Consider the following 24629-nt stretch of genomic DNA (forward strand, 5'->3'; position numbering starts at 1 on the left):
GCTATCCCCCTCTAGCGGCTCTCCCAGGCGGGCAGCGCCGCAGCGGGGCCTGCAGAGCTTCCCACCCCCTCCCTCCCTCCTTCCCCCACACCGGGAGCTCGGGTGCCTGCGGTTCCTGTGGCCCTCGCGTGGTATTTTGCACATGTTTCGTTTTCAGTATATCTGAGCAAACCCAGGCTGTGCTTTCATACACAGCTACTCAGACCCCGCTCACTGCTGCTCTGCTTGCAGGCAGGCTGGCACAGGCTGGGCACGGTGCCCTCTCCGAATTCCTGCTGATGGCACGTCCCGGGGGTGGGGGGCTCGGTGGCACAGCCCCACAGACCGGGCTGGCCCTGCAGGTGCTGCTGTTTGCCATGCTCGCCTTCTCCAGCCCCTGCGTCCGCCGTGGTGGGCACTTCGAGGTACATAAAGGCACACAAACACCCCAAAGGTGCTCCATCCCGTGGCACGGGGGGCACTGAGCCCTGCACAGCCCATCCCTGCTGACCCGCATCCCCTGCCCACAGCTTTTCTACTGGAGCCACCTCTCCTACATCATCATCTGGGCTCTGCTCTTCTTCCACGCTCCCAACTTCTGGAAGTGGTTTTTGGTTCCCGGGGGCCTCTTTGTGCTGGAGAAGGCAGTGGGGATGGCTGTGTCTCGTGCCATGGGGCTGCGCATCGTGGAGGTCCACCTGCTGCCTTCCCAGGTGCATGGCCCAAACTCTGGTGTGCACAAAGGGCCCTGTGGGTTGGGGTCGTGCTCCTCCAGCCCTGCATGAAAGAGTCAGGGCACCGCATCCCCTCCCCTCCATCACAGCACTGCTCCTTTCTTTGGTTTCAGTAAGGTTGGGTAAAATCTTCAGATTCAACTGTACGGAGATGTGTTTTGGGGTCACTTGGCAGCATTGAGGAAATCTGCAGTGTTTTGGTGAAGGATTGCAGCAAGAGGTGAAAACAGCTTGCTTTTCTTTGGTAAATCACTGCCTGCATGCTCTCTGCTCCTCCCAACCCAGGTCACCCATCTGGTGATCCAGCGGCCGCGCTCCTTCCACTACGAGCCCGGGGACTACATCTACCTGAACATCTCAGCCATTGCTGCCTATGAATGGCACCCATTCAGCATCAGCAGTGCTCCTGAGCAGCAAGGTGTGCTGGGCAGCCCAAACTGGGGCTTCTCTTTGCCGTCGCCAGGATGTCCTGCATCCTACGAGCACCCCATGAGCATCCCACCGCCATCCCTCCTCTGCTCTGGTGCAGGGGTGCCGGTGCCCAGGCCATGCTGTGCTCCAGCCCTTGTGCCACTGTGATGTCCCCGTCCCACAGACACCATCTGGCTGCACATCCGCTCTCTGGGGCAGTGGACCACGCGGCTCTATGAGTTCTTCAGGCAGCCTGAGCCCCTGCAGCTCCACGGGAGCCTGGAAAGGAAGAGGTGTTGGCAGTGGGTGCAGGTGGGTAAGGTTAAACCCTGCGATCTGCCATCTGCATGGTGGGGTGAGGCTGTGCTTGTGGGTCGCGGTGCTCCAGCAGCCCAGGAGCACACAGCACAGGCTGGGCTTTTCCACAAAAGGAATAAAAATCAGTGACGGGTGGATTTTTTTTCTACCTTTTCTTTCCTCTTTCATTCCCTTTTCCACCTTTTCCTTCTTTCCTCTCTTTCCCATCTCATTTCCCCCCTTTTTCTCCCTTTCCCCTTTTCCATCTCCCCTTCCCTTTCCCCTTTTTCCCCCATTTTTTTTCCTTTTTTTCATCACCCCCCCCATTCCCATCCTCTCCCCCCCTTTTTCCCTTCCCCTTCCCTTGCAGCCCACTCCCTGCACTACCTCAGGCACATTGGGATGCTCTGTGCCCAGCACTGGGGATGCAGCCATTGAACTGACATCGTACCGACGCAGTGGGGCACCCACCACCTCCCGAGGGACCGAGGATGGGGACAGGGAGCAGGACACATCTCTGCAGGTGCTTGGTGCCAGCACAGCCTCCGAACCACTCAGATGTCCCCAGGGGCAGGGGGGGAGTCTTGCTGTCATATGGTGTCACTGCCCCAATGGCTTTGGGATTGGGGTCGGGGTCCATCAGCCTTCACTCCCACTGGGCTCAGCTCTGGGGTCTGATGGGTGCAGTTGGGGAAAAACCAACCCCAAAGCAGCTGGGAGCCAGGCTATGGGGAATGCTGGGTGCAGAGCTGTGGGAGCAGGGAGGAGGCGGCTGCCCACTGCTGCTGATGGACATGCCACATCTGCAGGTTTCTGTGGAGCTGGGTGAGAACCAGCAGCTCTGCAGTATCAAGGTGAGCTCAGGGCGGGCGCAGCGGGGTGGGAGCTGGGAAGGGACTTTGTCCTGTGTGCTGGTCCTGCCCAGGGCTGAGCATCCTGCTCTGGCATTGGGTTTGTCACCCTGTTTCTGGGTGCTCAGCCTCTATCTTTCCCAGTGCTACATTGATGGCCCCTACGGGACCCCAACACGCCGGATCTTCACCTCAGAGCATGCTGTGCTCATCGGTGCTGGCATTGGCATCACGCCCTTTGCCTCCATCCTGCAGAGCATCATGTACAGGTTGGGGCTGTGCCACGTGCTCAGGGCTGCAGTTCCTTATTGCTAAACGTGGGACATGCAGTCACAGGGCCCTACACTGCGTCGCCTTTGGGGTTAACCTTCACCCAGGGTATTTCAGGCAGGGCGTTCGCTGTGGGGCTGGTGGGGAAGGAGGCTTGGGGTCTGTGTGGGCGCTCAGGGGCATGAGGGGTACAGACAAGGGCTGCATCCACCCATGCAGGTACCGCCAGAGGAAGCAGAACTGCCCCAAACATGAGACCCTGTGGGATGAGGACATGGCACTCAGAAAGGTGGGAGCAGGCTGTGGGGTTTGCAGGGGGGATGTGGGATGCAGGCTCCCATCCCATAGGGGATATGAGATGCAGGCTTCCAGAGCGTCTCATCCCATGGGAGATGCAGGCTCCCATCCCATCCCACGGCTGGATGCGTCCCACGTGCTGCCAGCCTGTCCTGACACGGAGGCTGCATCCTTCCAGGTTGACTTCATCTGGATCAACCGAGACCAGCAGCACTTTGAGTGGTTCCTTGACCTGCTGGCTGCGCTGGAGCTGCAGCAGGAGGAGCAGGAGCCGGGAGGTGAGCGGGATGTGGAGCATCCCACACCCCAAATCAGCCCAGGGTATCCCAGATCCATCCTGAGGCACAGCCAGGTCTCTCCGCCGTGCCCAGGGCGCTTCCTGGAGCTGCACCTGTACATGACATCAGCGCTGGGCAGGAGCGATGTGAAGGCGGTGGGGCTGCAGCTGGCCCTGGACCTGCTGGCTGCCAAGGAGCAGAAGGACTCCATCACGGGGCTGCGCACCCGCACACAGCCCGGCCGCCCCGACTGGAGCCAGGTGAGGGCCGGGACCCTGCTGGGCGCTGCCAGCAGCACCACAGACATGGCACCTTCCCCTTCCCTTGCAGGTGTTGGGCAGGGTGGCAGAGGAGAGGAAGGGCAAGGTGCACGTGTTCTTCTGTGGCTCGCCAGCGTTGGCCAAAGTGGTCAGAGTGCACTGCGAGCGTTTCGGCTTCCGCTTCTTCAAGGAGAACTTCTAAAGGCCATCACCATCCTCGCTGCAAGGTGACCCTTCCCAACCCGCTGGGAAGGGGCTGAGCTCGGGGCTGATGGCACTGCTGTGATGTGTGGCATCTCCCGTGCCTTGGTCCTGCAGCGCAGCCTCACAGTGGGGAGATGGAGAGGTGGGGGGGTGACACAGGTGAGGTGAGGGAATGGGGTCCTGCAGCCACCTGCATGGGTCTGTAGGGGTTGTGTGGGGTACGGAGCATTTGGAGACAGAAGGGACAGAGGAGGTGGGTGTCCCGGAGCATCCTTATAGGGTTTTGGGGGGCGAGGAGTGGTTTTCTAGAGCATTTGGGGATGGATGGATGTGTTGCGGGTGGAGGAGCGGTGCCACATGAGGGCACTGCAACCCCGGTAAAGTGAACGGACGTCTCCCGGTCTGGGCTGCGAGCAGCGGGGGAGCCGGGGGGGGCTCAGCCCACCGCCCCCAGGAACCCCGGCCCTGCGGCTGTGCGCACTTTGGGTGGAAAAAGAGAGATTTCGGGGGTGCCCGGGGGGCCCAGAGCAGCAAATCTGACCATCCCAAACCACGGCCAAGGAAATCACAACTGATGCTGGCAGCCAGGATGCTTCCAGTGCTGCATCCCACCCATCCCAGCGAGGGGCTGATGGTAATTGGTTTAACATCATATCCATCCTGCTTTGGACCTTTTAGGGCTGCCTTCCACGCTGAGCCTGAAATACACCCAAATTTCCATCGATGCACAACTGGATGGCGTTGCAAGTGGAGGCTTCCTGCATATGCATGTGTGCTTCTTTTGGAATTGTGTTTAGGGGTTTGTTGGGATGGATTTGAGAGGCAGGGGATGGAGCTGACAGCATCCTTTGGGGTGTGTGTGGCCCTGCTGGCCGGGGGCGTGGGAACGCCCCCCGGCCAGCAGGACCACACACACCCCAAAACTGATGCTTGCAAATGATGCTGAGCCCATAGTTTGGGATGTTCCCCAAATCCAGAGCCCAGAATCTGCACCAGAAAAGCAACAGGAGGCTCCAGATAGAGCTGGAGGTGGGCTAATCACATCTCTTTCTGATTAATGCCTTCCCTTGGCTGCCTTTATTACAACGATTACGCTCCGGCTGTAGCGTAGCAACCACTAATTGTTGGTTGGATGCAAAAACAAACAAACAAACAAACAAACCCAACAAGCATCATTCCAAGGATTCAATTCTTTTATTGAGATGTCACTGCCTTCATCTCACAGCAGCAGATGCTCCAGAGACGCCGAGGCGCCGGCTCCATTGCAGGCAATGGTGGATGTCCACTGGGCTCTGCCTCGGAGCAGGGAACCAGATTTCTCAGCAGCCTCAGCATTCCATCACCAAGCAGCCCTGGTACATAGATATTATTCACTTAAGTAATCAATCACTGCCAACAAATTACAGGATACGGGGAATGAAATTAGCAAAATGAGCTATGGATGTAAAATTCATTTGAAATTCAATTTAGGAGCAACATTAGCTTTCAATTAGTCTGCCCAACTGTTTGAGCATCGTTTTGTCTATCAGATTTTTGTATAAATGCAATTAACCTTTGCTGTTAAATTGTTGTTGATTTCATTGATGTAACTATTAGGCAGCTCCTAATATTTGGCTCGGATGACATCTCGTTAGCTGGTGGCTTCTAATTAAGGGCCGGTGGCCATTTGTGGATGCTTTGTTTCATCTCGTGGGGGGGCGGGGATGGGGACATGTTGTGGGCCAGGGTGTCACACAGCTGCACAGGGGCTGCAGCCTTCATCCCTGGGCACGGCCAAGGCACGGGCACGAGGAAGCAGAGGCTCAAAGCACGGGGAGAAGGTTTGTTTGGGGGTTGGGGCAGCAGCTTCCTGGTGGTGGGCATCTCTGGGGTGCAGCTGGGGGGGTTGGTGGCAGCATGATCCCAGTCACACTGGGAGGTGGAGGTGATGGTGATGTAAATGATGATGATGATGATGATAGTTTTGGTGATGGAGGTGACGGTGGTGGTGGTGGTGGTAGTGATGCTGATGAGAGATTTGGTGGTGGTGGTGATGTTGGTTGTGGTGGTGGTGGTGGTGACAATGATGGTTTTGGTGGTGGTGATGGAGGTTTTGGCAGTGCTGGAAGGACATCATTGCTTTTTGTGCTTTCTCTTGCCATTTCCAGCTCTGCTGCCAGAGGCAATGAGCAGCGCTGGGCTCTCAGCAGCACCTGTACCTACATGCTGCCATCAGCAGAGGATGCCTGGGGCTTCTCTTCCTCCTTCCTCCCCCTTCTATCGATGCAATAATCACTCTGTGGGCACCACGGCAGGGTGAGTGCTGTGTGTGTGCCCTCAGCTCAGCCCCACGTGTCCTGGTGCCACGGGGCTCCCGATGTGCAGAGGCTCCAGCAGCAGATCCCATCCAGCCATACCACCTCCAGGTGCAGAGTTGGACCCACAGATGTGCCATTGTGCCATCAGCATCCTTGTGCGTCCAATAGACAGCCCAGCACCTCTCTGTCCCCATGAAACTGAAACATCATCGACTGCCACTTAATTCCCACGAGCTATTTTTAACAGACACGACTTTCCCCCTCCGGCTCTATGGATGTTTGTGGGCTTGTAAATTACACCAGTGTCTGATATATATGGCTAATTCTGCTCCTATTGAGGCCGATGGAAATTTTTCCATTGACGTCAGCGGGAGCAGGATTGATCTCCATGCGTGTACCGTTTGTTCCTGAGGTTTTAAGAATTCATTTCCTTCCTCCATTGCCAAAGACAGATAGCAGCCGTGGAGGTAGAGGAGTCATCTAATAACCACATATTAATACATGAATCATCAGCTCTGGGCCTGGTTCAGGAGAAGTCTGAGGGGGAAAAACGTCCCGACGTGGGGCTGTCTGAAATAAAGGATTTCACCAGCACGGCAGCTAATCTGCAACGAGATAATAATTGCAATGTAAATTTTTTACACTGGCGTCAGGACCATGGCTTTTAAGCTCTATTTAAATGCATTACGGTGTGTGGGGCCTCAGCAGAAATCCTTTACCCAGCACCGGAACAACAGCATCCGTGGTATTTGTTTGCTGCGTGCTTTGAGGACATTGGTTACTTTCAGACACAGCACCAAAACAATCAGAGGTGGTTCCTGGAGGAAAGGGAGAGTGCGGTTGTGACACGTGGCAGTGCCAGGCCGCCTGCTCCCATGGCACGAGGCCTCTGTGCAAAACGAGTAGCGATGAGCCCCATTATCTCCAAATCTGTTTGTGTTTCACCCCGTGATTTTGTTTTCACAGTGTGTGACAAACAGGACTGATGAATAACTGAGACAAAAGAGCAGTGTGCGTCTTTGTGTCACCATGGGAACAATCTGTGGGCCAATTCCAGAGGAGAGATCCTGCCCTGCAGAGCTGCAGCATCTGGGGGGTCTGTGCAGCACATCCCCACCATCGGTCCATGCAGTGCAGCACAAGGTCAGCATCCATCCCTTTCCTGGATGCCTCCTAAAGAGCAGCAGTGATTCACAGAGTGATGCACACACGCTGCTGCCTGGGCCTGGATGTGGCTCTGGGCAGCCTGGTCTGGTGGTTGGTGATCCTGCACACAGCAGGGGGTTGAAACTGGATGATCATCGTGGTCCTTTTCAACCCAGGCCACTCTCTGATCCTATGGCCATGCTGTGCAGCAGTGCTGGGGCTTCCTTGCGTTTATCCTGGAGAATGCAAGGCCAAAACTTGTGCCTTGCAACCGCAGTGTAAAACAGTGGAGCTCTCATGGCAATGCTGGGCCTACTGTAATTACCTTCCTGGATCTGCTAATGAGTAATGAAGATGATTCTCTAATTAAGGCACTGCTGAGCGTCTTCTTACTCCGTTAATATAAAATCAGTGAAAGGTCATTCCCTCAGCTCCAGACAGAGCTCAGTGAGCCTGTGCAGGAGCAGATAATACTGAACAATACAATAATTGCAATGCACACATTGCAACCACATCGTTTAAGCTCTATTTAAATACATTGCTATGCCTTATCTTCCTTTGCAAGAAGCTGTGTGTACCATTGTGCAAGGGGTCACAGAGGGCAGACCTGGGCAGGATCCGGCCTTTGGACAGCCAAGTGCTATTGCACAAAGCAAAACAGCCCTGCAGATATGCTGCTATAGCAGCAATGGGAACCTCAGCAGCTGTGCCCTAAGTAGGTATGGGAATTTGGGGTCTGGAGCGCTGAATAGGAACAGGTAATGTTCAGTTCATGCAGTAAGTGCTCTTATTTCTAAAATTGGTAAAAGGTCAGGGTTGCAGGATTGCAGACATGGACGGGTCTGCAAAGGAGTGCATGTAATGAATGGAGCCCTGGAAAAGAGGGGGATTCCTGCACCACAGCAAAATACAAACAAAGCGTCAGTTCCACAGCTGGAAAATGAATGTCCTGTTCCTGACAAACTTTTTTTTTCTGGATTAAAAAAAAAAAAAGCAATTAGTTTAATTATGGGGAGGGGGAAAAACTGTTTATAAGTGTGATCTTCCCGGCGCCGCAGGGGTTAAAGCCGCGCCCCGCGTCCTCCCGCGCCCGCGCCGCCACGTGCACGCACCAGGGGGCGTGGTGCCGCGCAGCCAATAGGCCGCGCCCTCAGCCCGCCCGCTCCCCCATTGGTCGGCGACAAGCCCCGCCCCCTCACTGTGTTCTCGCGGGAAGTGCGGGCGGGGCCGCACCTCCCCATCCCCGGCCCTGGGGTTCCGCCAGGCCTCGCTCTTCCATTGGTCGAAACTCTCGCCGCGCCCCGCCTTATCTCTGCGCGGCCAATAGGAGCGAAGAGAGCGAAGAGGGCGGAGCTCCCATTGGCCGCGCGGGGACAAGGCGGGGCGCGGCGCTCCCTGCTCCGTGCGCCCCCGCCTCCCCGGCGCTGGGGTTCCGCCGGCAGCCAGGGCCCGGCCCGCAGGTAGGAGCGGCGGCACCGGGCCTCCGCCGGGCCGGCAGCGCGGGGCGAGAGCGGCGGGGCCGCACGGGTTGGGGACGGCGGGCCGATGGCTGCGGCCCTGTGGGTCGGGCGGTGGGACTGCGGGGGAATCGGGGTTAACGGCGCAGCCCCATCCCGTGCGGTGCGGTGCGGGGCTGCGGCTCGGGGATCCACGCGGTGCTCGTAGGGACGTCCTGGGTGCAGGCGGGCGTGCGGGCTGTGTGTGCCACCTGCACCGCGTCTGTGCGCTGCCCTGCTGCAGGCCCTGCACGTGGGTTCCCGCAGGTCTGTCCTGAGCAGACGGAGCCGTCTGGGGCACTTTGTATCGACTTCGCCCTACAATCAACGCAGACAGGGTGCGTTTGTGCTCGGAGTGTCCTTGGGCTGTTCTGTCGCTGCCTGCCCTGGAAGGCGGCAGGGCGGTTTTGTGACGGATCTAAGTCTTATTAAATACGGTCTGCCTCGGAACAAAACGTGGATGTTGCAGAGCAGATATCCCGTAGGTGGGGGGAGGGGGGTATCACTGCACGCAGGGCGAGATCTCCCAGTTCTTCTAAGCGGTGTTGGATTCAGCAGAGCTTCAGATACACAAAGAGTGGATTTCTTCGCTCAGTAGGAGCGCAGGGCGTTTGCCTCCTTCCTTTAGATGCTGCCTGTGGGTAACACGCTGATTAAAAGCTCGTTGAGTACAGCTGGTTGGAGCTGGCCAAGCAGGAAGGTTTTTAAGGCTGTGATGTGCTGCTCTTGGCTGGTTATAATGCACCTTAATTAAGTTCAGCTTGCCTGCAGAGGGTGCTTGCTCTGTTGGGACACAGGTAGGAAATGAGGGGGGAATGCTGTGTTCTGTGTGTATCAAAGGTGCTGTTATGCTTCAGTGAAGGGCTGAGGGTTCTGATCCAGGCGGTGATCAGTGTGTGCAGCTGAGGCCGAGGTTTATCTAGGTGCTCTCTGTAGCCATTAGAAAAAGTAACTCCTTTGTTTCTAAGCTGGAGGATAACTGCCACAACTGCACGGTGCTGCCCTTCTCAGATCTGCTGTGCAAGTCTCAGCATCGGGGGGTGTCACTCGTGTAGCAGTGCTTCTGGAATGGTTTTTCTTCATTAAAAAACTGAAAGAAACAAAAGCTCAGGTGGGAGCAGTGCCCTTTGCCTGGCTCAGCCTGGGCGGCGCAGTGCTTTGACAGTGCAGGCGGGTCCCTTTGGTACAGGAATGCTGGCAGGCAGCCCTGTGGGGGCACAGGGGAAGTTCTTTCCCTTCTCAGGAGATCATAATGTCTCTGTCTGCATTAGGGTGGCAGCAGTTCCTTTTTTCACATAGTCAATAAAAGTATCCTCCAGCAGCGGCCAGCCCACGCTGCCCCTTTGTGTCACACAGCTGAAAATGAGAAGGGACCCGAAATGATTAGAGTCTGGCTGGAGGCCCGGAGAGACGGAGAGCTGAGGCTGGCAGCGCTTGGCAGGAATTCTCTGTAAGACAAGTGTCCTCAGTGCTTTCATTGTGCAATTGATTCCTTAATAGTAGCGCTCCCATTTGTAGTGCTGCACCTACAGCTGCTCCACAGGAAGGCAGGGCTGGGCTGGGCACCGTCCCTCAGCAGCTCTGGGGTCAGTGCTGTGCAGGAATACACAAAGTGGGGAATAATGGGTACACGTATTGAGTGGGAGGTGAGCTGGAGGCAGGCAGAGGTGCTGTGCTGAGGTGGAGCTGCTCTTAGGGGCAGCTCTGCCCGGTGCCCCTTGGTGGTTTTCTTCTATTTTTTTTTTCCTCCTTGGATTTCACTGAAGTTAAATGTTCAGAGAAAGAGAGCTACTTTACATTTAATTGAGGCAGAAGATGAAAAGGCAGCTGCTTGCGGTGGTTCTGAACCGGGGAACTTTACTGCTGGGGAATGTTTTTGATGAACTCCCTTTCATGTCTGAGCAGCAGCCCAAACTTCAGGATCTCATTTCTGAAGGCTTTCAAAGCAGGTTGAGTCATCGGTCTGATCCTGCACTGCAGACCTAAGATGTCGGAAGATGTTCTCATTTTTGCAGCGTTATTATCTTGTGATATTAATGCTGAAATCCTCTTGCACCCCAGTGAGACCTGGGGATAAGCGCTCCCTTTATGTGCTGAAGCCCAGTGTAGGGTACAAACCAGCCCCTCTGTGGTCGCACTGGGATTTTCATGGAGCATTTTGCTGTCGTGCTGCTGCTCACTGCATTCTCTCCCTATCCTGCAGCTGTTCCCTGTGCAGTTTGACCTCAACAAATCCTTCCTTCCCGACCCTCTGCTTTTCCTTTTGCCTTTCACCTCCTTTCTGCTTCCTCCTCCTTGGCCAGATCTGTGGCACTCAGACAAGGAGTGACCTTCCTGTGCTGTGCCCACCTGCAGCCCCCCCCCAGACACTGCAGGAGCTGCAGGGTGCAGCTCAGGGCAGGTTGGTGCTGCTTTGTAACACTTGAGCTAATATTTAGCTAAGCGTACGGTTGCTCCTGAGCTCTGTTTCAAACGTTAAATATTGAATTTGAAATATTGGAGGGGACAGATAAAATGCACGCTAATGAGAACCTTCCGAAGGAAGCTCACTGCTAATTCCAAAGGAAACGATGAGCTTTTAATTAGTGCCTTATCTCAAGTATGCCACCTTCTCCTTTTGCCTCGTTTATATTGCTCGTGTTATTAAAGGTCAGCTGGTGCTTCTGATACGGTGTCACCTGTGCCTGCTGAGCTCTGAGCAAATGCACGGACCCATGGAGGGGTAATTGGGAGAGGTGGAGGGGTCTGAAGTTGGGATACAATGAGTGTAGCCTGAGATCTCATGAGTGGTGCCTGGTGGGGAGGGCAGAGCTTCTAAAGTGTCTTCGTTTGAGCTGTGTTTTCTACTCTGCTTCTTGCCGTGGGAAATGAAGTCTGTTACAGAGGATTAGAGGCTGGTTTTGTCCCTTGTGATGCTGGGAGTTTGCTGTGTGCTTCAGTGATAAGTCTGAAAAGGTGAATTTGTTTGTTGAGAGAGTCTCTGCGCTGTTCCTGCGCAGGAAATGCGGCTGTTGTGTGTTTATTGTTGTCTTTTTAATTGCATTAAGGTATGGCAGGAAATTCCAGGAAGTCCCAGAACAAAGGAGAGGATTTATCAGCAGCTGATTTCCATCCATGCGTTGGTAGGAATGGCAGCAGCACCGTGACACTGCTGTGCCTCCATCCCCAATATTTCATGGGAGAACCTGAAGGATTTTGATAGGAAAAGAAAGGAAACCTAAATATAAACAGGATGTTTTGCCACTTACTTAATGAATATTGGGCTTTTGTTCAGAAACCTTAACAATACCAGAAGGTGTGTTAGTTCATTCCTGTGAAACAATGCAAGGAAATGAAGTTGGTTTCTCTCAGTCAGTTTAAGGGCAAACCTTCATCCCTGCCTTCTTAAGAGCACGTGAATGTGTTAAAACATTCATTGATGTCTGGGTAAATCCTCTGTACCCACTGTGCCCTACAGCTGCTCCTGCACTGCCCTGATCTGTGGACTTGGAGCATTTGGGTTGGGCTTCCAACCCCGACATCCCCACCTGAATTGTTGAGTTCTCTTGGGATTTACCTCCTTTAATTACATATTAATTAGAACGGAGCTCTTTCAAGTAACCTTCATGCTGTGTTTGGTCTTATGTTTTCCACGTTCCTGTTTCACATCAGGAGCTGTTGCTTTGCCCCGTGCATTTTGATGTTCTGTGAGCAAACTGAACCAGAAGTGATGGGTGGCTGGCTGTTGGCTTCGTGTTTTCTAAAGGATTGTTTTGAGCAGAATTCAAAGGGATGTAAGGATTAGTTGCTAAATGGCTTATTGGGCTGTGTCCCTAAAAACACCGTCTGCGTTTGCAGCTGGTTGTCATTAACGAGCGGAGCATAACGAGCTGACCTGGATGTGCTTTATTGCTGAGATCTGTGCAACTTCAGAGATGCCACGCATCTCTACGGAAGCATTTCTCAAGCCAACAGACTTACTTCAAAAAGGGACTACAGTGGTTTGGATAGAGGGGGGCTTTGAATTTATTTATTGTCGTTGTCAGTTTGATTTCTGTTTCTGCTTTTTGGTAGGCAGAGATTCTCTCGAGTGTGCGTTGTTGCAAACATCAACTTCTGATTTTTGAGATGTTGCAATTAATATGTCCTGAAGTTGTAGCTTGTGCTGCCCTGCTGGAAGGTGCCTGAACACAGTGCTGTGTGCTGCTCGATGGGTTATCTCACCCTCTGCTTTTCTGAATCACTTTTTGCTTGTTAATTGTTAACTGCGCTGTGTGTCTCAAGCCAAAGGACTCATCAGCTCTTGCTGTCCCTGCTGCTTAATGCAGGCTTTCTTAAAGCCCCTAAGAAGCTTTGCTCTCCTCACGGGGCTTTCAGTGTCTCTCCTCCTAATGATAAACGTCAACAAATGAGATGAGAGCATCTCCTGCAGCGGTTCTCAGTGTGGTTTTTCCGATAGCCTGCTTCTCTGTGGATCTGAGGAACCCAAATAGGTCACATAGAATCATAGAATTCCTCAGTGCAGAGGAGCTGAGTGTTCTGGGGCCTGGGGCTGCGAGGGAAAATCCATGCATGGTTCTGCATGGGAGCAGAACCTTCTGCCTCTGCAGTCACTGCGGAGCTCCTTTGGTGCCGGGGCTCTTAGCAGCGATCCCAACCATGGAAGCACAGCCACGAAAAGTGCCAAAAATACCTCTCCGTCATCTTGTGAGGTTTTGTGCCTCTTGGTAATGAAGGCGTAATGAGCAGCGCTGTGGTTGTTCTGCAGATGATGATGATGATGAAGGATGAGACATCTGTGGGAAAACAGGGAGGATGGCGTCACTTGTGTGGTCACAATATTTTTAAAGTCCATTTTTAAATTGGGTTGTGCACCTCTGTTGTGTTCTATTTCCATGGTTGGTTTGGAGTGTGGGTTTTGTTGTCTTTTGACCTTGAACTCTTTCTGCAGCCGCCATACAGAAGGTAAATTTGGACAAAATCTTGATGATACGTTGAGCTCAGAACGGAGGTGTTTGGCTGTTGTGCTGGCAGCTCAGCTCCTCCACCTCTTGGTGGTCCCTGGCTCTGGTTTTCATGCAGTCGGCATTCTTCCAGGGGGAAAAGAAAAAAAAAAAAAAAATTTCAGAGGAAGCTGAACTACCAATGAAGCTACTCATGTTGGGTGGGCGGCAGGAAGCACTCCGTTGTGATCTGCCATCTGGTAGCAATGAGTTTAATCCCCAAACCCTACCAGCTTTGAGAGCAGTGATCTGCACTGCATGCTGCGCACGCGGCTCGTTGTGCCCCGGGGCAGCCCTGGAGCTCTTCTCAAGCTGCTGTGTGGGTGCAGCTTGGCCCCAGACCCATGGTTCGATTCCCCAGGGCTGTTTTCATCTCTTGGAGCTGTTCTCGTTGTGAAGGAGTGCCAGCATTGCCCTGCACACGCTGCACGGTGAGCAGTGGCACTGATGTGGCCTCGCCTTGGGGGTTTGGGCATCACAGAGTAAAAAGGGCATAAAGCTGTGGGAGAGCATCCAAAGGAGGAGATACAGGGATGGGGGTGGGCATGGAGGGCACAGTGTATGTGGATCAGTGAAGGTCTCCATGTCTGGTACAGAGGGGCGGCCCTGCAGCTCCATCGTAAAGTCATAGAATTACTCAGGTTGGAAAAGATCTTCAGGATCATCAAGTCCAACCATAGTACTGTAACTCTAACAACCCACTGCTAAATCATGTCCCTGAGCACCATGTCCAGATGGTTTTTAAACACATTCGGGGATGGCGGCCCTGGGCTTCTGTCATGGCGGCCCTGGGCTTCTGTCATGGCGGCCCTGGGCTTCTGTCATGGCGGCCCTGGGCTTCTGTCATGGCGGCCCTGGGCTTCTGTCATGGCGGCCCTGCAGCTCCTCACAGGGGAGCAGAGGGGCAGGTGCTGATCTGGGCCTGAGGGCAGGACATGGAGCTCTCAGGGCAAGTGGGGTTAGGGGAAGGCTCAGCCCCACAGGGCTGTGGGCACAGCCCGGAGCTCTGGGAGCAGTGCACACCATTTGGGTGCTGCTGTGTGGGTCCAGGGGTTGGACTCCATGATCCCAGCAGGTCCCCTCCAAATTGGGATGCTCAGGAATTCTCTCCCATCCATTGGTCTTTGCTCGCTCCTGTCCTGGCTGCCACACGCAGCAAGTCCTCGGTGGCTGAAGAAAGTAGGGCAGTTATTTCTGAGCACGATGATTAATTGATAAATGCTGCCATTGTGTCGAGACGAGGTGGATCTGAGCTCCGGCGATGCGTGGCTGTTGGTAACAGAAACTCCTGGCAGTGCACAAACCCCTTTGCAGGGGAGATCCAGAAGTAAGCAGGAAGGATTGTTTGTCGGCGTTAAGCTTTGCATGTTTGGAGTAGATATATTTTTTTTCTTTAATGTTAAATAGATTTAGAACAGAAAATCTTGCCTGCGTGTAATGCTTCCAAAACCCTCGCAGATGGGGAACTTTGTTTCCAAACATCAAATGCTTCAGCTGCTTAATGCATGTTTTTAAGCACCAACAGCCCTCTCGGAGAATGTTCACATTAAGCCTGCTGAGAATTAGGCTTTTAGAGGAAACATTTTTAATATTTTATCACACACAAAAAAAGGAAGAGTTGTGGAAAGCAATGCAGCGCTTGGAGTAAAACACAGCACGGTGTTGCAGTGGAAGAGGTGCCACGACTGAAGATTGTATGGCAGTGCATAATTATGACATGTTCTGAGCTATTTGCAGAAATGAAAGACAGAGTTCTACCAACCTTCCCCTTTTTTACTTCGTAGCTTCCCTGTGATGGCGTGCACTTCTCACCCTGTGCACGTCCCCAGCTGGGTGCACGTGGCTGGAGCCAGGTCTGAGCTCAGCTCTTGCTGTGACTGCTGTTTAAAATGAGCACCTGTGACACAGGTGGTAAGATGTTTCTTGCTCCATAAGGACTGTGAGCCATTGAAACTCTTTCTTTGCTGTTCCCCCAAGCTGCTACAAACAAAACTGGTCCTACTGGTTCCAGCCCTGTCATTAAATTTCCGTGGGAGTGAATGGAGGAAGCTGGCTGGCTGAGATATGGCTGGTGACGCACTGTGTTTTAATACCCAAGAAGTTCTTAACAAGTTCCCTGGCTACCTTTGGCAGTGAATTCAAGCTCTGAATCTGTTCATATTGCCAATGAAGAAAGAATCAGTGTTAAGCTTTCTTCACAAAATGTTGCTGGATAAAACATATCTGAGATGGTGCTTGGCTTGACTTCTGCCATTGCTTCCTTCCTCTTTTAGCAGCTGATGTATCTGCCAGTAGGACACCTCACTCCATAAGCATTTCCCAAAGGGGAGAAGTTCCTTGGAGTCTACATGGGGTTTCTTATTCTCTGCTTTTTGCTTTAAAGGTGTGGGACTATGGGGTGCACCCAGCATGGGAATTACTGAGGCTGGGAGAGAGCCTGAAGGCAGACCTTTGTGTGCCGATAACCTGCGATTCTGCTCACTGATTGCGTAGTGTTTTCTGATGTCTGCAGGGCTGTGTTGGCTTTTCCCAAGTTGTGTGGGTTTTGTGGGTGTCAAGAACTGCAGGACAAGTCAGCTGAATGCATGCTGGGGTGTCCTGTCATACAGCAGCGCGTGCAGCCAAGGCCTCTGTCGTGAGGACATCACTCTGCTCAGTCAGGCTGCTGCATCTAACAGGCTGCCAGCCTGCAGCGTGCTGCTTGGTGAGCACGTTGTGTTACGGCCCTTTGAGGGCTGGGTGTTGAACCCTGCTCCCTCCAGGACGCTGCTGCCCTGCTGGCTCTGAGGTTCTCTCCCTGCATCTGAGTACCCTCTGCTGGAGCTCCCTTCTCTTCCCCGTGATGAAGTTCTGGCTGCTGATTGCAGCAGTCCTGGATGGCGTTTGATGCAACTTCTGCATTCCTTGCTGCTTGTCACCCTTCGGTATCTGGGTAGTCTGCTGTTTGTGATCGTTTCTCTTGGGATGTGCTTTTAAAAGGCTGCTTCTGCTGTTTTGCACGCACAGCTTCCTGCCTGGGTGGATGCAAGGTTCTTTGTGCAGGCCTGGGAGCACAAGAGCGGGATGTAATGCAGCCAGCATCTCTGTGGGGCCAAAAGCTGGCACTGCTGTGAGTGAGGGTTCTCCTGTTTGTGAAGCTGAAGTCACTTCTGCTGGGCTTCTGTGCCCACACTTGGGTGGGTCTGTCTGTGCTTCTGCTCACAGGGAACCTGCCTCCAGGATCACTCCATCTCACCCCATTTCTTGTGACCCTATTGAGAGCTGCCATGTAGAACAAGATTGCCCTGAAACAGGCACTTTTTTTTTGCTTGGTCTAAACAGCAGCTTTTGCATTGCATCGCAGCCGGGAGGAGCAAACAGTGTGGGGCTGAGCACTGGCAATGCCAGCACCCGGAGGTGGATGTGCATGGAGGGGATCTGCAGCTGCTCGGCGTGGGTGCAGGCGGGTGGCTATGAGCCAGGCTGCTTCCTCCTACAGAACCCCCAAATCCTCCGTCAGCAGGAAGCGAGCTGGGGAAAGCTGAACCACTGGCACTTAAAATGGGCAGAAATCAGAATGGAAACCGGCTGCTGAAATGCGTATTGATTTGCATGGTATTAGTGTGGCTTTGTTGCATGTGGATTCAGACAACACGGAGTTCCACGCCTGCTTTCGGTGTTTGAATATTAATGCCATCCTTACACCGAGCGGTTAATTGGATGCTATTGCATTAACGACCTTGTTTCAATTGAGAAGTGCTCTCAATAAATGACAAACATCAGCGTGAGGTTCTGCACGCAACCCAGGCACCCCAGGCAATCCCTAGCCTTGGGCAGCATCCCTGAACTTTGGGGCTCAGCATCAGATCTGGCTCAGATGGGAAATGAAGAAATGCAGCTGGGAGAAGTAATTGCATGCCTCTGCAGGCGTGGTGCGGTGTCAGGAATGCACGACAGCTGGAAATGGAGTGGGATCTTTTTTTCTCTTGGTGATCTTGGGCTCTGCGGGCAGCTCAGAGCTCTGTTCTGTAGGACACGGAAGGAAAATAGGGACTTTTACTGCCTTGTTCATAGGAACAGGATAAATTCCTGTCTTTCTACCAAAAGGAATCCAAAACTTTATTTTGATGTTGAAAGCAGGTTTGGGAGAACAAACTGTATCCGTTTCCCAGGTCCCTGTGTGCCGTGCTCTTGCCAGTTACTAATGGCAAACAAAGTCAGGCACTGGTAGGTGCGTGTTGCGTGTATGCTGCATTCAACTTCCACCTCCCCTTTGGTGCCTGGGGAGGCAGCATGCAGACAGCTGTCACTTGTGCCCGTTCTGCTCCTTCTGTCCCCGTTTGCTGCTGTCCCGATGGAGCTGGCTGCGCCCAGAGCTCAGTCCCTGTGCCGGATGCACCGCAGGGATTTCTCTATGCTGGAGCTGTGCCCTCCTCCTGCTGTGTGTCAGTGCTGCCAGGCTCGCCTTGCCTTCCTGCCAGGGGAACCGGGTGCTGCACCTGCTTGGCTGCTCCTTTAGGCGCTCTCCTGGGTGCGTTTCCAGGCTCTGCAGCTGCTCTTCCCACAAGCCAGGGGCGGATGGGAGCAGGGCTGGGCTGGGGCCGTGCTCCAGGCTGCTGGGGATGTTCCTGCTGGTCCCTGGGGGCTCGGCCCAATTCTTGGCACAGTGCAGGGATGGGGGTCTGCCCCATGTTCTGTGCAGAGGGGCTGCTGTGGGGTTTGAGCTATGTTTTAGAGTGGAGTTGTTGACGTATAGATACAGAAATGCTTCTGTGCACGAAGGGAAATAGCAGGCATGCCCCAATCCAAACTGCCTTTGTGTGGTCTCAGTTTGGCACATCGGATACTTTGATTTCTTTTAAGGGCAAAGATACAGAATCGTAGAACCCTGAGAGGTGGGAGGGACTTCTGAGGGCCATCTGGTCTGACTCCCTTGATGTATGCGGATACGCCCATATATATGGGCAGAATCTTCCAAATGGGTACGGATTGGGCAGAGCTTAAGCTGTGCAGTGCTGGAGGCCGCTGTGCTTGAGGGGCATCTGTGGGACAACCCCAAATCTGTGCCCGAGGGGTTCAGGAGGAGGAATCTGCAGGTACAGAAGGTTACTGGGCTGAGAGGTGGGCAGGGAATGAGAAAGGTGGTGAAGGAGCAGCCCCTGGAGGCCCAGCAGGCAGCCAACCCCTGGATGTTGTTCCCATAGGGTGATAGCACAAAGCCTGGGAGATGTCTTTTGAAGACAACGCTCTGAAGGGTTGAATAATAAAAGTGTGTCTCTTGGGGAAGGCGAGCAAAGCTTCCTGCTGGATGCAGCATGGAAACGCTGCACAGTATTTAAAAATAGATGTTCTGTGCAGAGTGGGTCTCCTCTTCTGGAACCTGGCTGTAAGAAGAAGGCATGCGGGGCTTTGTTGGTTGGGTTTTGCTTTTGTTTGCTTCCATTTCGAAGTAAGTGCCAAGAAAATGAGTATTCTGTTGCGAAGATGTTTTCAAGGCCGTGTATTTATGTTTTATTCTTTTTTAAGAGGATCGTAGAAGACAAGCTGACAATTTAATGGGGCGTGATGCGCGAATACAAGCGTCTGCGTGGCTGCGTTTAATCCATTAAAGGAGAGAAAAGAAACGGTGGTTATCAGCATTCACGAGGCAAGGCTTGGGCTTAGTGCGTGCAAAGCCTTGGAGGGAGACCGGAGGAGTGCTCCCACTGCTGCAGAAAGCTTCTGACAGGCGCAGCATCGCTGGAAGTACGGCTGTGATTGCTGCCTTTGTTCGTTCCTTGGAGCCTCCAGCGAGGGATGATGGGCGCACATCGGCGTGGATGCTGAAATCCACCTCCCTGAGCTAGTGTGGGAAAAGAATGCGTGGAGGTGATGGTTATTTTTTAATCCAGGTGTGTATCAGAGAGCTTTTCTGATCAGGAAGAGCAGACTTCGGGTTCCTGAGTGAGCCTCCTCTCGTGGAGTTGGGTTTGCTCTTAATCCTTTTAAAACAGGGCTGCTCTGAGGCTGACTCCAACAGAAGAGTTCTTGTTCAGTTTCGGGCTGGGGATGGTGGAGGGGGCTGGCGGGGAGCTAATAATGATGTAATTCAACGCACCACCACCAAGTTGAGAAAGGGCAGAGACCGTTGAAGTGCTGCTTTAGGAGTTAATTACACGGTGTTTCCAGGCTGTATGGTGTCCTGATTCCTGCTTAATCCGCCTGTATTTAGGATGCTGAGTTCGTGACGACCCAGTGCTATTTAAAGAAAGTTTTGGCCACGTTACGAAATGCCATCCAAAACCTTCCAGCCTCGGTGGCACCGCGCCTGGCTGGGAAATATGCAGAAGTAATAAAGGAGATGGATAAACCTCCAGAAATCTTTTGGGCCCGGTGTGTGTGCCATAAATAAAGCACCGTGGTGGAGTTTGGTTCGTTACCAGCTCCCTTAATGACTCCAGAGCCCCTGCTGCCGCTCGGATGCAGCCAGCTGTGATGCCTTTCAAGGTTAGGCTCCGACTTTTGCTTTATTAGCTTTTCGGTTTATGTTCTTCCACTTGTGCTGCTTCTCAAGTGAAACCAGATAATGGTTCTGCTAAACCCGAGGTCCTTCACTACGGGCTTTAGCTGGAACTGTGCAGGAGCGCGTAATGGAGGCGCTGCGGAAGGCAGATGTTGGGATTTGCTCTGCGGTCGGGGCGGATTGTGGAGGGAGAGCAGATCGGGTCCTGTGCTGCTGCCTGGAGGAAGTGCCATTTCTGCTCTTGATCCTTCAGTGATTCCGCGTGTCAGGAGCTGAGCCTTGAGATTCTGAGCAGGCAGGGCTGAGTAAGAGGATTTCTGCGGATAGAGGGAGAAATTCAGCTCCAGTGGCTGCTGCACATCCTTAAGTGCGTCGATTTTTTTTTTTCCCTTTTTTTTTTTTTTTTCTTTCCCTTTTTTTTCCCCCTCTATCCTCTTCCACATTTCCCCTGTAGGAAATCGGAGAAGGACATCACTTTAAATCACCAACCCCTCAATTTTGGAAGTTGAAAATACCCGAGCTGCATTAGAACTCGGAGAATTCCCTTTGCTTAAGGTAAGCTAGGAGCCAGCCCGTGCTCCTATGGGTGCACGCATCCGCTGGCACAGGGCCGGGCAGTGATGTGCTGGCAGTGTGCTGCCAATGGATAACCCCCACTGTGCAGCTGCAGGAGGCACAGGCTGTGCTGGCCGTGGACTCTCAGCCCGCCCCGAGCTGCTGCTGTGCTGCTGCTGGGCACTGGGGCACCTCTGTGCAGCTTCTCTCCTCTCTGTCTGGATGGTGAGTGGGTTTGGGACCTTGTGTGGGACGCAGGGGTGTGGAGGGCTCCGAACCCTTTGGGGCAGCCCTGGGTGCAGGTTGGTGCTGGAAGGGGAACCGTAGGCAGCCCTGGTGCTGTTGCTATGGGATCCATCAATGACTGAGTGCCGGAGTGTGTAAATACAGCTGTAAATATCGAGGGGAAGGTGGTGCGTGAGAGCAGGGCTGTGTGCTGCCAGCCTGGCTGCTTTTATGTGAGAAATATGCTAATTACCTGCTTTGGTGTGGTGTGCAATTAGCCCCGCTGCAAGCAGGAGCTCTGAGTACAGGAGAGCGGGTTTTAACCTGCTGTGCCGACCTGGAGGTTTGGGATGCCATACAAAACACAGATGTCGAGCTGAAGCTTGGCTTTCCCTGACTTTCCGGAAGTTGTTCCTCGTCTTCTCTTTTTAGTGATTATTTGTTCATTTATTTGGACTATCTGTTTGTTTATTTGGATGATGCGTTCACTTATTTGGACAGTTTCTTACCAGTAATGCTGCATCCTACTGCGCACAGCCACAGGAGGAATAATTCGAAAGAAGCAAATTGGGGCTGGGGAACCTTTGTGGGATTTTCCCCCTCCTGTCACAGCCCAGAGATAAAAGCTCCTTTGCAGCTGAGAAGATTTCAAAGCACTTTGCGATGATTAAAGGAAACTTGAGGCTTCTGCCCAGTAATTAATCCACACTGCTGCCTACCAGTGCTGGTGAGTTGTGTGTTGCAGCCTTGCTGGTGGCTTGGATGGAGCACGGTGTGTGAGCACCCAGCCTGGGAGCTGTCAGCTCGCATTATGCAGCGCGATGCTCCAGTTTCAAATCCTCCTCTTGCTCTTAAACGAGCAGAAAAGAGCGTTTAGCAATGCAAATCCTCAGGCTGGAGCAGACAAACTCGTTGGGAAGTTATGGTGTGTTTGCACCAAGCATCCATTTTGTGCCGTGGCACCAGGCCTGCTTGCTGCTGGGTCCCTCGTGGAGTTTCCAATTGGTTGCTTGCAATGTTTGTTCTCCCATGTGTCAGCCTGTGCTGCAAGTCCGCCCTGGAATCATCTGACTTGTCAAACTCATCACCTTCCCAGCCCTTCTCCATCTTCACTGATTGCAGAGCGTGCTTTTTATTAGCATCCGGGCAATGGAATGGGAGAGCGTGCTCCTGTTTAGGAGGGGAATAAAGTTTTGCTGCCAGCTTTTAAATCTATATCCTCCTAAATGCACTCAGCAATCTGCTGATGTGAGCATCACGAGGTTTTTATATTTAAAGGGAATTTTTTTTTTTTTTTTTTTTTTTTTTTTTAGGATGAAAGTAGTTGAAGATGTGAATGGTGAGGGATGGGTGAAATTAAGCAGCAGCAAGCAGCATTGATGGCAATCTGCAAAGCTTTAATGTGTTAATGCAGCTGGGCATTATGCATATTTAGCAGCAGCTTGGTTTGAATCCTGGAGAAGGACGGAGGTATTCTGATTCCTGTCGTGATGCTGCTCTCCTGTAAGTGATGGCTGGGATGGAGCAGTGCTTTGAAGGAGATGCTGACAGTTATTTTGCTGCTGCTCAAACTGCATCAGCTATAATTGCCCCCAAGTTTGGTATTGGTTTAAAAAAAAACAATAGTGGGAGGGTGGGTTAAAGAATGATGTTTGTAAGATCTGCCAGCTTCGTGTCGGCCTTATTTTGCCTTTGTGAATTATTCAGTTATTCAAGGCTGCTGTAGTGCTGTACTTAATATGTTTTAAATGACATTGAATCCGTTAATGTGATGGAGGAGCAGGGCTGGGTGGACTAATAATTAATCCGCAGGGGGAAGAGCATAAGAGAAGCTACTGCCATGGATGGAGCAGCTTGTGTGGTGTGAGCAGGCAGGAAGGTGGCCCTTAGATCACGGAGGAGATCCTGGCTTACTATTTCTGCCTCAGCTGAGGTCTTAATTAAGATAATTCTTAACAAGCAGCACGTGGAAAAGTTCTTGTTTCAGAAGGTTCTTCTTAAGACAGGCCTGAATGGGGCATCCTGTGAGCATCCTTGTGCTGCTGAGCCCGCTTCTGCTTACCTGGTGGAATGAGAGTTGGCTGTGGGCTGTTAATTGCCTCTTATATTAATTCCCATGCTGGAAATGGAAGCTGCAGCTTTCCCTTCTCTTCCTTACTGTGTAAGGGTGGTAGTGAATGTCTGCTAACAGTGTGTTAAACTACTCATTAGGAGGCTAGGGCATGGTACCGCTGGGTAAGTGATGTTGGACTGCAAACCCAAAGGCACGAGGAGCTCAGCAGGTGTCTGTAGCTCAAACAGAGCCAGACAGAGCCTTAAACTGTCCCACAGCTGTTAGAGCCCACAGACCATCAGCCTCAAAGTCAGCACGGGCAAGAAAGAGATGACCATTTGCTGCCTGGAAAAGTGCTCCTGCACTTTGCAACTGCAAATCTGACGCCGTCTTCCTCCTCCTGCCTTGGCTGAGTGCTTCTGAGCAATGCCAAACAGTGCGGGTTGGCTGCCCCAGCAGCACACTGGGAAGGCTGAAGGCTGGAAAATGTTGTGTGCTCCTCTGCGGGTGTCTTGGAGGTCTGTAAGCGCATCTCGATGGTGAGGCTTAGCACTAATGGAGCAAAACTGCTCTAAGAGCAGCACAGGGGAGAAGAAAGGGTGCCTTCACCTGGGTGTCCCTGTGGTGGGGAGAAGGGAGGGCATCCACCTGTCTTCCCTCTGGCCAGGCACACACGAGACCTGACAGGAGCAGCATTCTGCCTGCCTGGCACTGGAGGACATGTCCTTGACACGAGGTACCTTAGCAGTTTGTTTCCTTATGAGGCTTCCAGCTAATTACATGGGCCAGGTTGTGTTTGAGTTGCAATTACATTGACTGATGGACAACAATCAGCCTTAACACGCGTCTTCCATGTGTTGGAGATACTTAATCGCTTGCTGTTTTTTGACAAAGATGTTGCTGCTTTCCTAATTGGGTTTCCCCTGTCTTCTGCAAGCACCTTCATGCAGCCCACAGCCACTCCAGCAGGAGGGTGCAGCCTCTCACCTCCTCATACACCGACTATGGATGGAGTCAGCTTTCCAGCAGCTTTGCTAATGGCACCTTGCTCACAAGCAAGCACTCTCCAGTGATGGTAAATGCTCAGGCGCTCCTATGCGTACGTACATATGCATAGAATATTAAATGCTTCTAATTTAGCTTAAGATGTTGACTTTGAGAATACCTTTTGTCTAAATGCTTAGCAAAGCCACTCGCTCACAATGAGTGGTGCTGTCCTGTCTGCGCAGTGCGCTCTGCAGTGCTTGCTGCTGGATGTGTTCGGCGTAAAAAGTACCATCAGCAAAACTATTGTTGGAGCTAATTGCTAACTGGATGGCTGCGTGTTTGCAGCAATTTTGGGCCGTGCTGCCGCTGGTTGCTCGTTAGAAAAGCACTTGTGAAAGGATGATGCTGGCAGTGCTGTGTTTGTGAATGGCGGACCTGGGATTAATAGCAGCGACGTTCTAAAGCAGCTACAACGCAGCCATAAATCCACTGCAAACACTGAGCGCATGCAAAACAGGTGTTGTAAAGTTCCGGATGATGCTGGGAAGTGTTTTGCTAATAAACCATTTTTATGGTGGTGTGATGAGGTGTGTCTGGGGGGTGGTTCTCATCTGAGCAGCTCCTTTGCCTGCAGTGATGCCGTGCGGTCAGGGTGAGCGGCGATGTATGGCATCGTTGTCAGTCCCAGCACATCTTTCTTAATTTATTTTCATTAGATGAATGCCCTTATTGTGGGACAGATGTAACCCATCTATAAAGCCATCCCTGTGTTTGTACACGGGTGGATGCAGCGCTCCTCCCTTTGTAGCTCTGTATCTCTGGTGTG

General features: G+C 52.6%; 2 protein-coding genes across 3 annotated transcripts in view; both read left to right on the forward strand.

Annotated features, from left to right (window-relative positions):
- NOX5 (NADPH oxidase 5) overlaps positions 1–4392 on the forward strand; it is a 30029-nt gene extending 25637 nt beyond the window's left edge. The window contains exons 12-22 of the mRNA XM_085234273.1: positions 232–404; positions 510–692; positions 999–1131; positions 1309–1436; positions 1792–1944; positions 2231–2275; positions 2417–2541; positions 2762–2831; positions 3018–3377; positions 3448–3604; positions 4260–4392. Of these exons, the coding sequence (XP_085090399.1) occupies positions 232–404; positions 510–692; positions 999–1131; positions 1309–1436; positions 1792–1944; positions 2231–2275; positions 2417–2541; positions 2762–2831; positions 3018–3377; positions 3448–3579 (1502 nt within the window). The 3' untranslated portion in view covers positions 3580–3604; positions 4260–4392. The remainder of the gene's footprint in view (positions 1–231; positions 405–509; positions 693–998; positions 1132–1308; positions 1437–1791; positions 1945–2230; positions 2276–2416; positions 2542–2761; positions 2832–3017; positions 3378–3447; positions 3605–4259) is intronic.
- A 3963-nt stretch (positions 4393–8355) lies between these two features.
- Positions 8356–24629, forward strand: part of GLCE (glucuronic acid epimerase) — a 34697-nt gene continuing 18423 nt past the window's right edge. Inside the window, exon 1 of one of the 2 annotated variants that reach the window (XM_085233742.1) lies at positions 8356–8484. The gene's annotated coding sequence lies outside the window, so the exon portion shown is untranslated. Of the gene's footprint in view, positions 8485–19098; positions 19373–24629 lie in introns of those variants that run through there. The other variant, XM_085233743.1, reaches the window with a different exon arrangement.

This window comes from Meleagris gallopavo, chromosome 12 (assembly GCF_905368555.1).
Source record: "Meleagris gallopavo chromosome 12, MGAL_WU_HG_1.1, whole genome shotgun sequence".
In the NCBI taxonomy this organism is placed as follows: domain Eukaryota; kingdom Metazoa; phylum Chordata; class Aves; order Galliformes; family Phasianidae; genus Meleagris; species Meleagris gallopavo.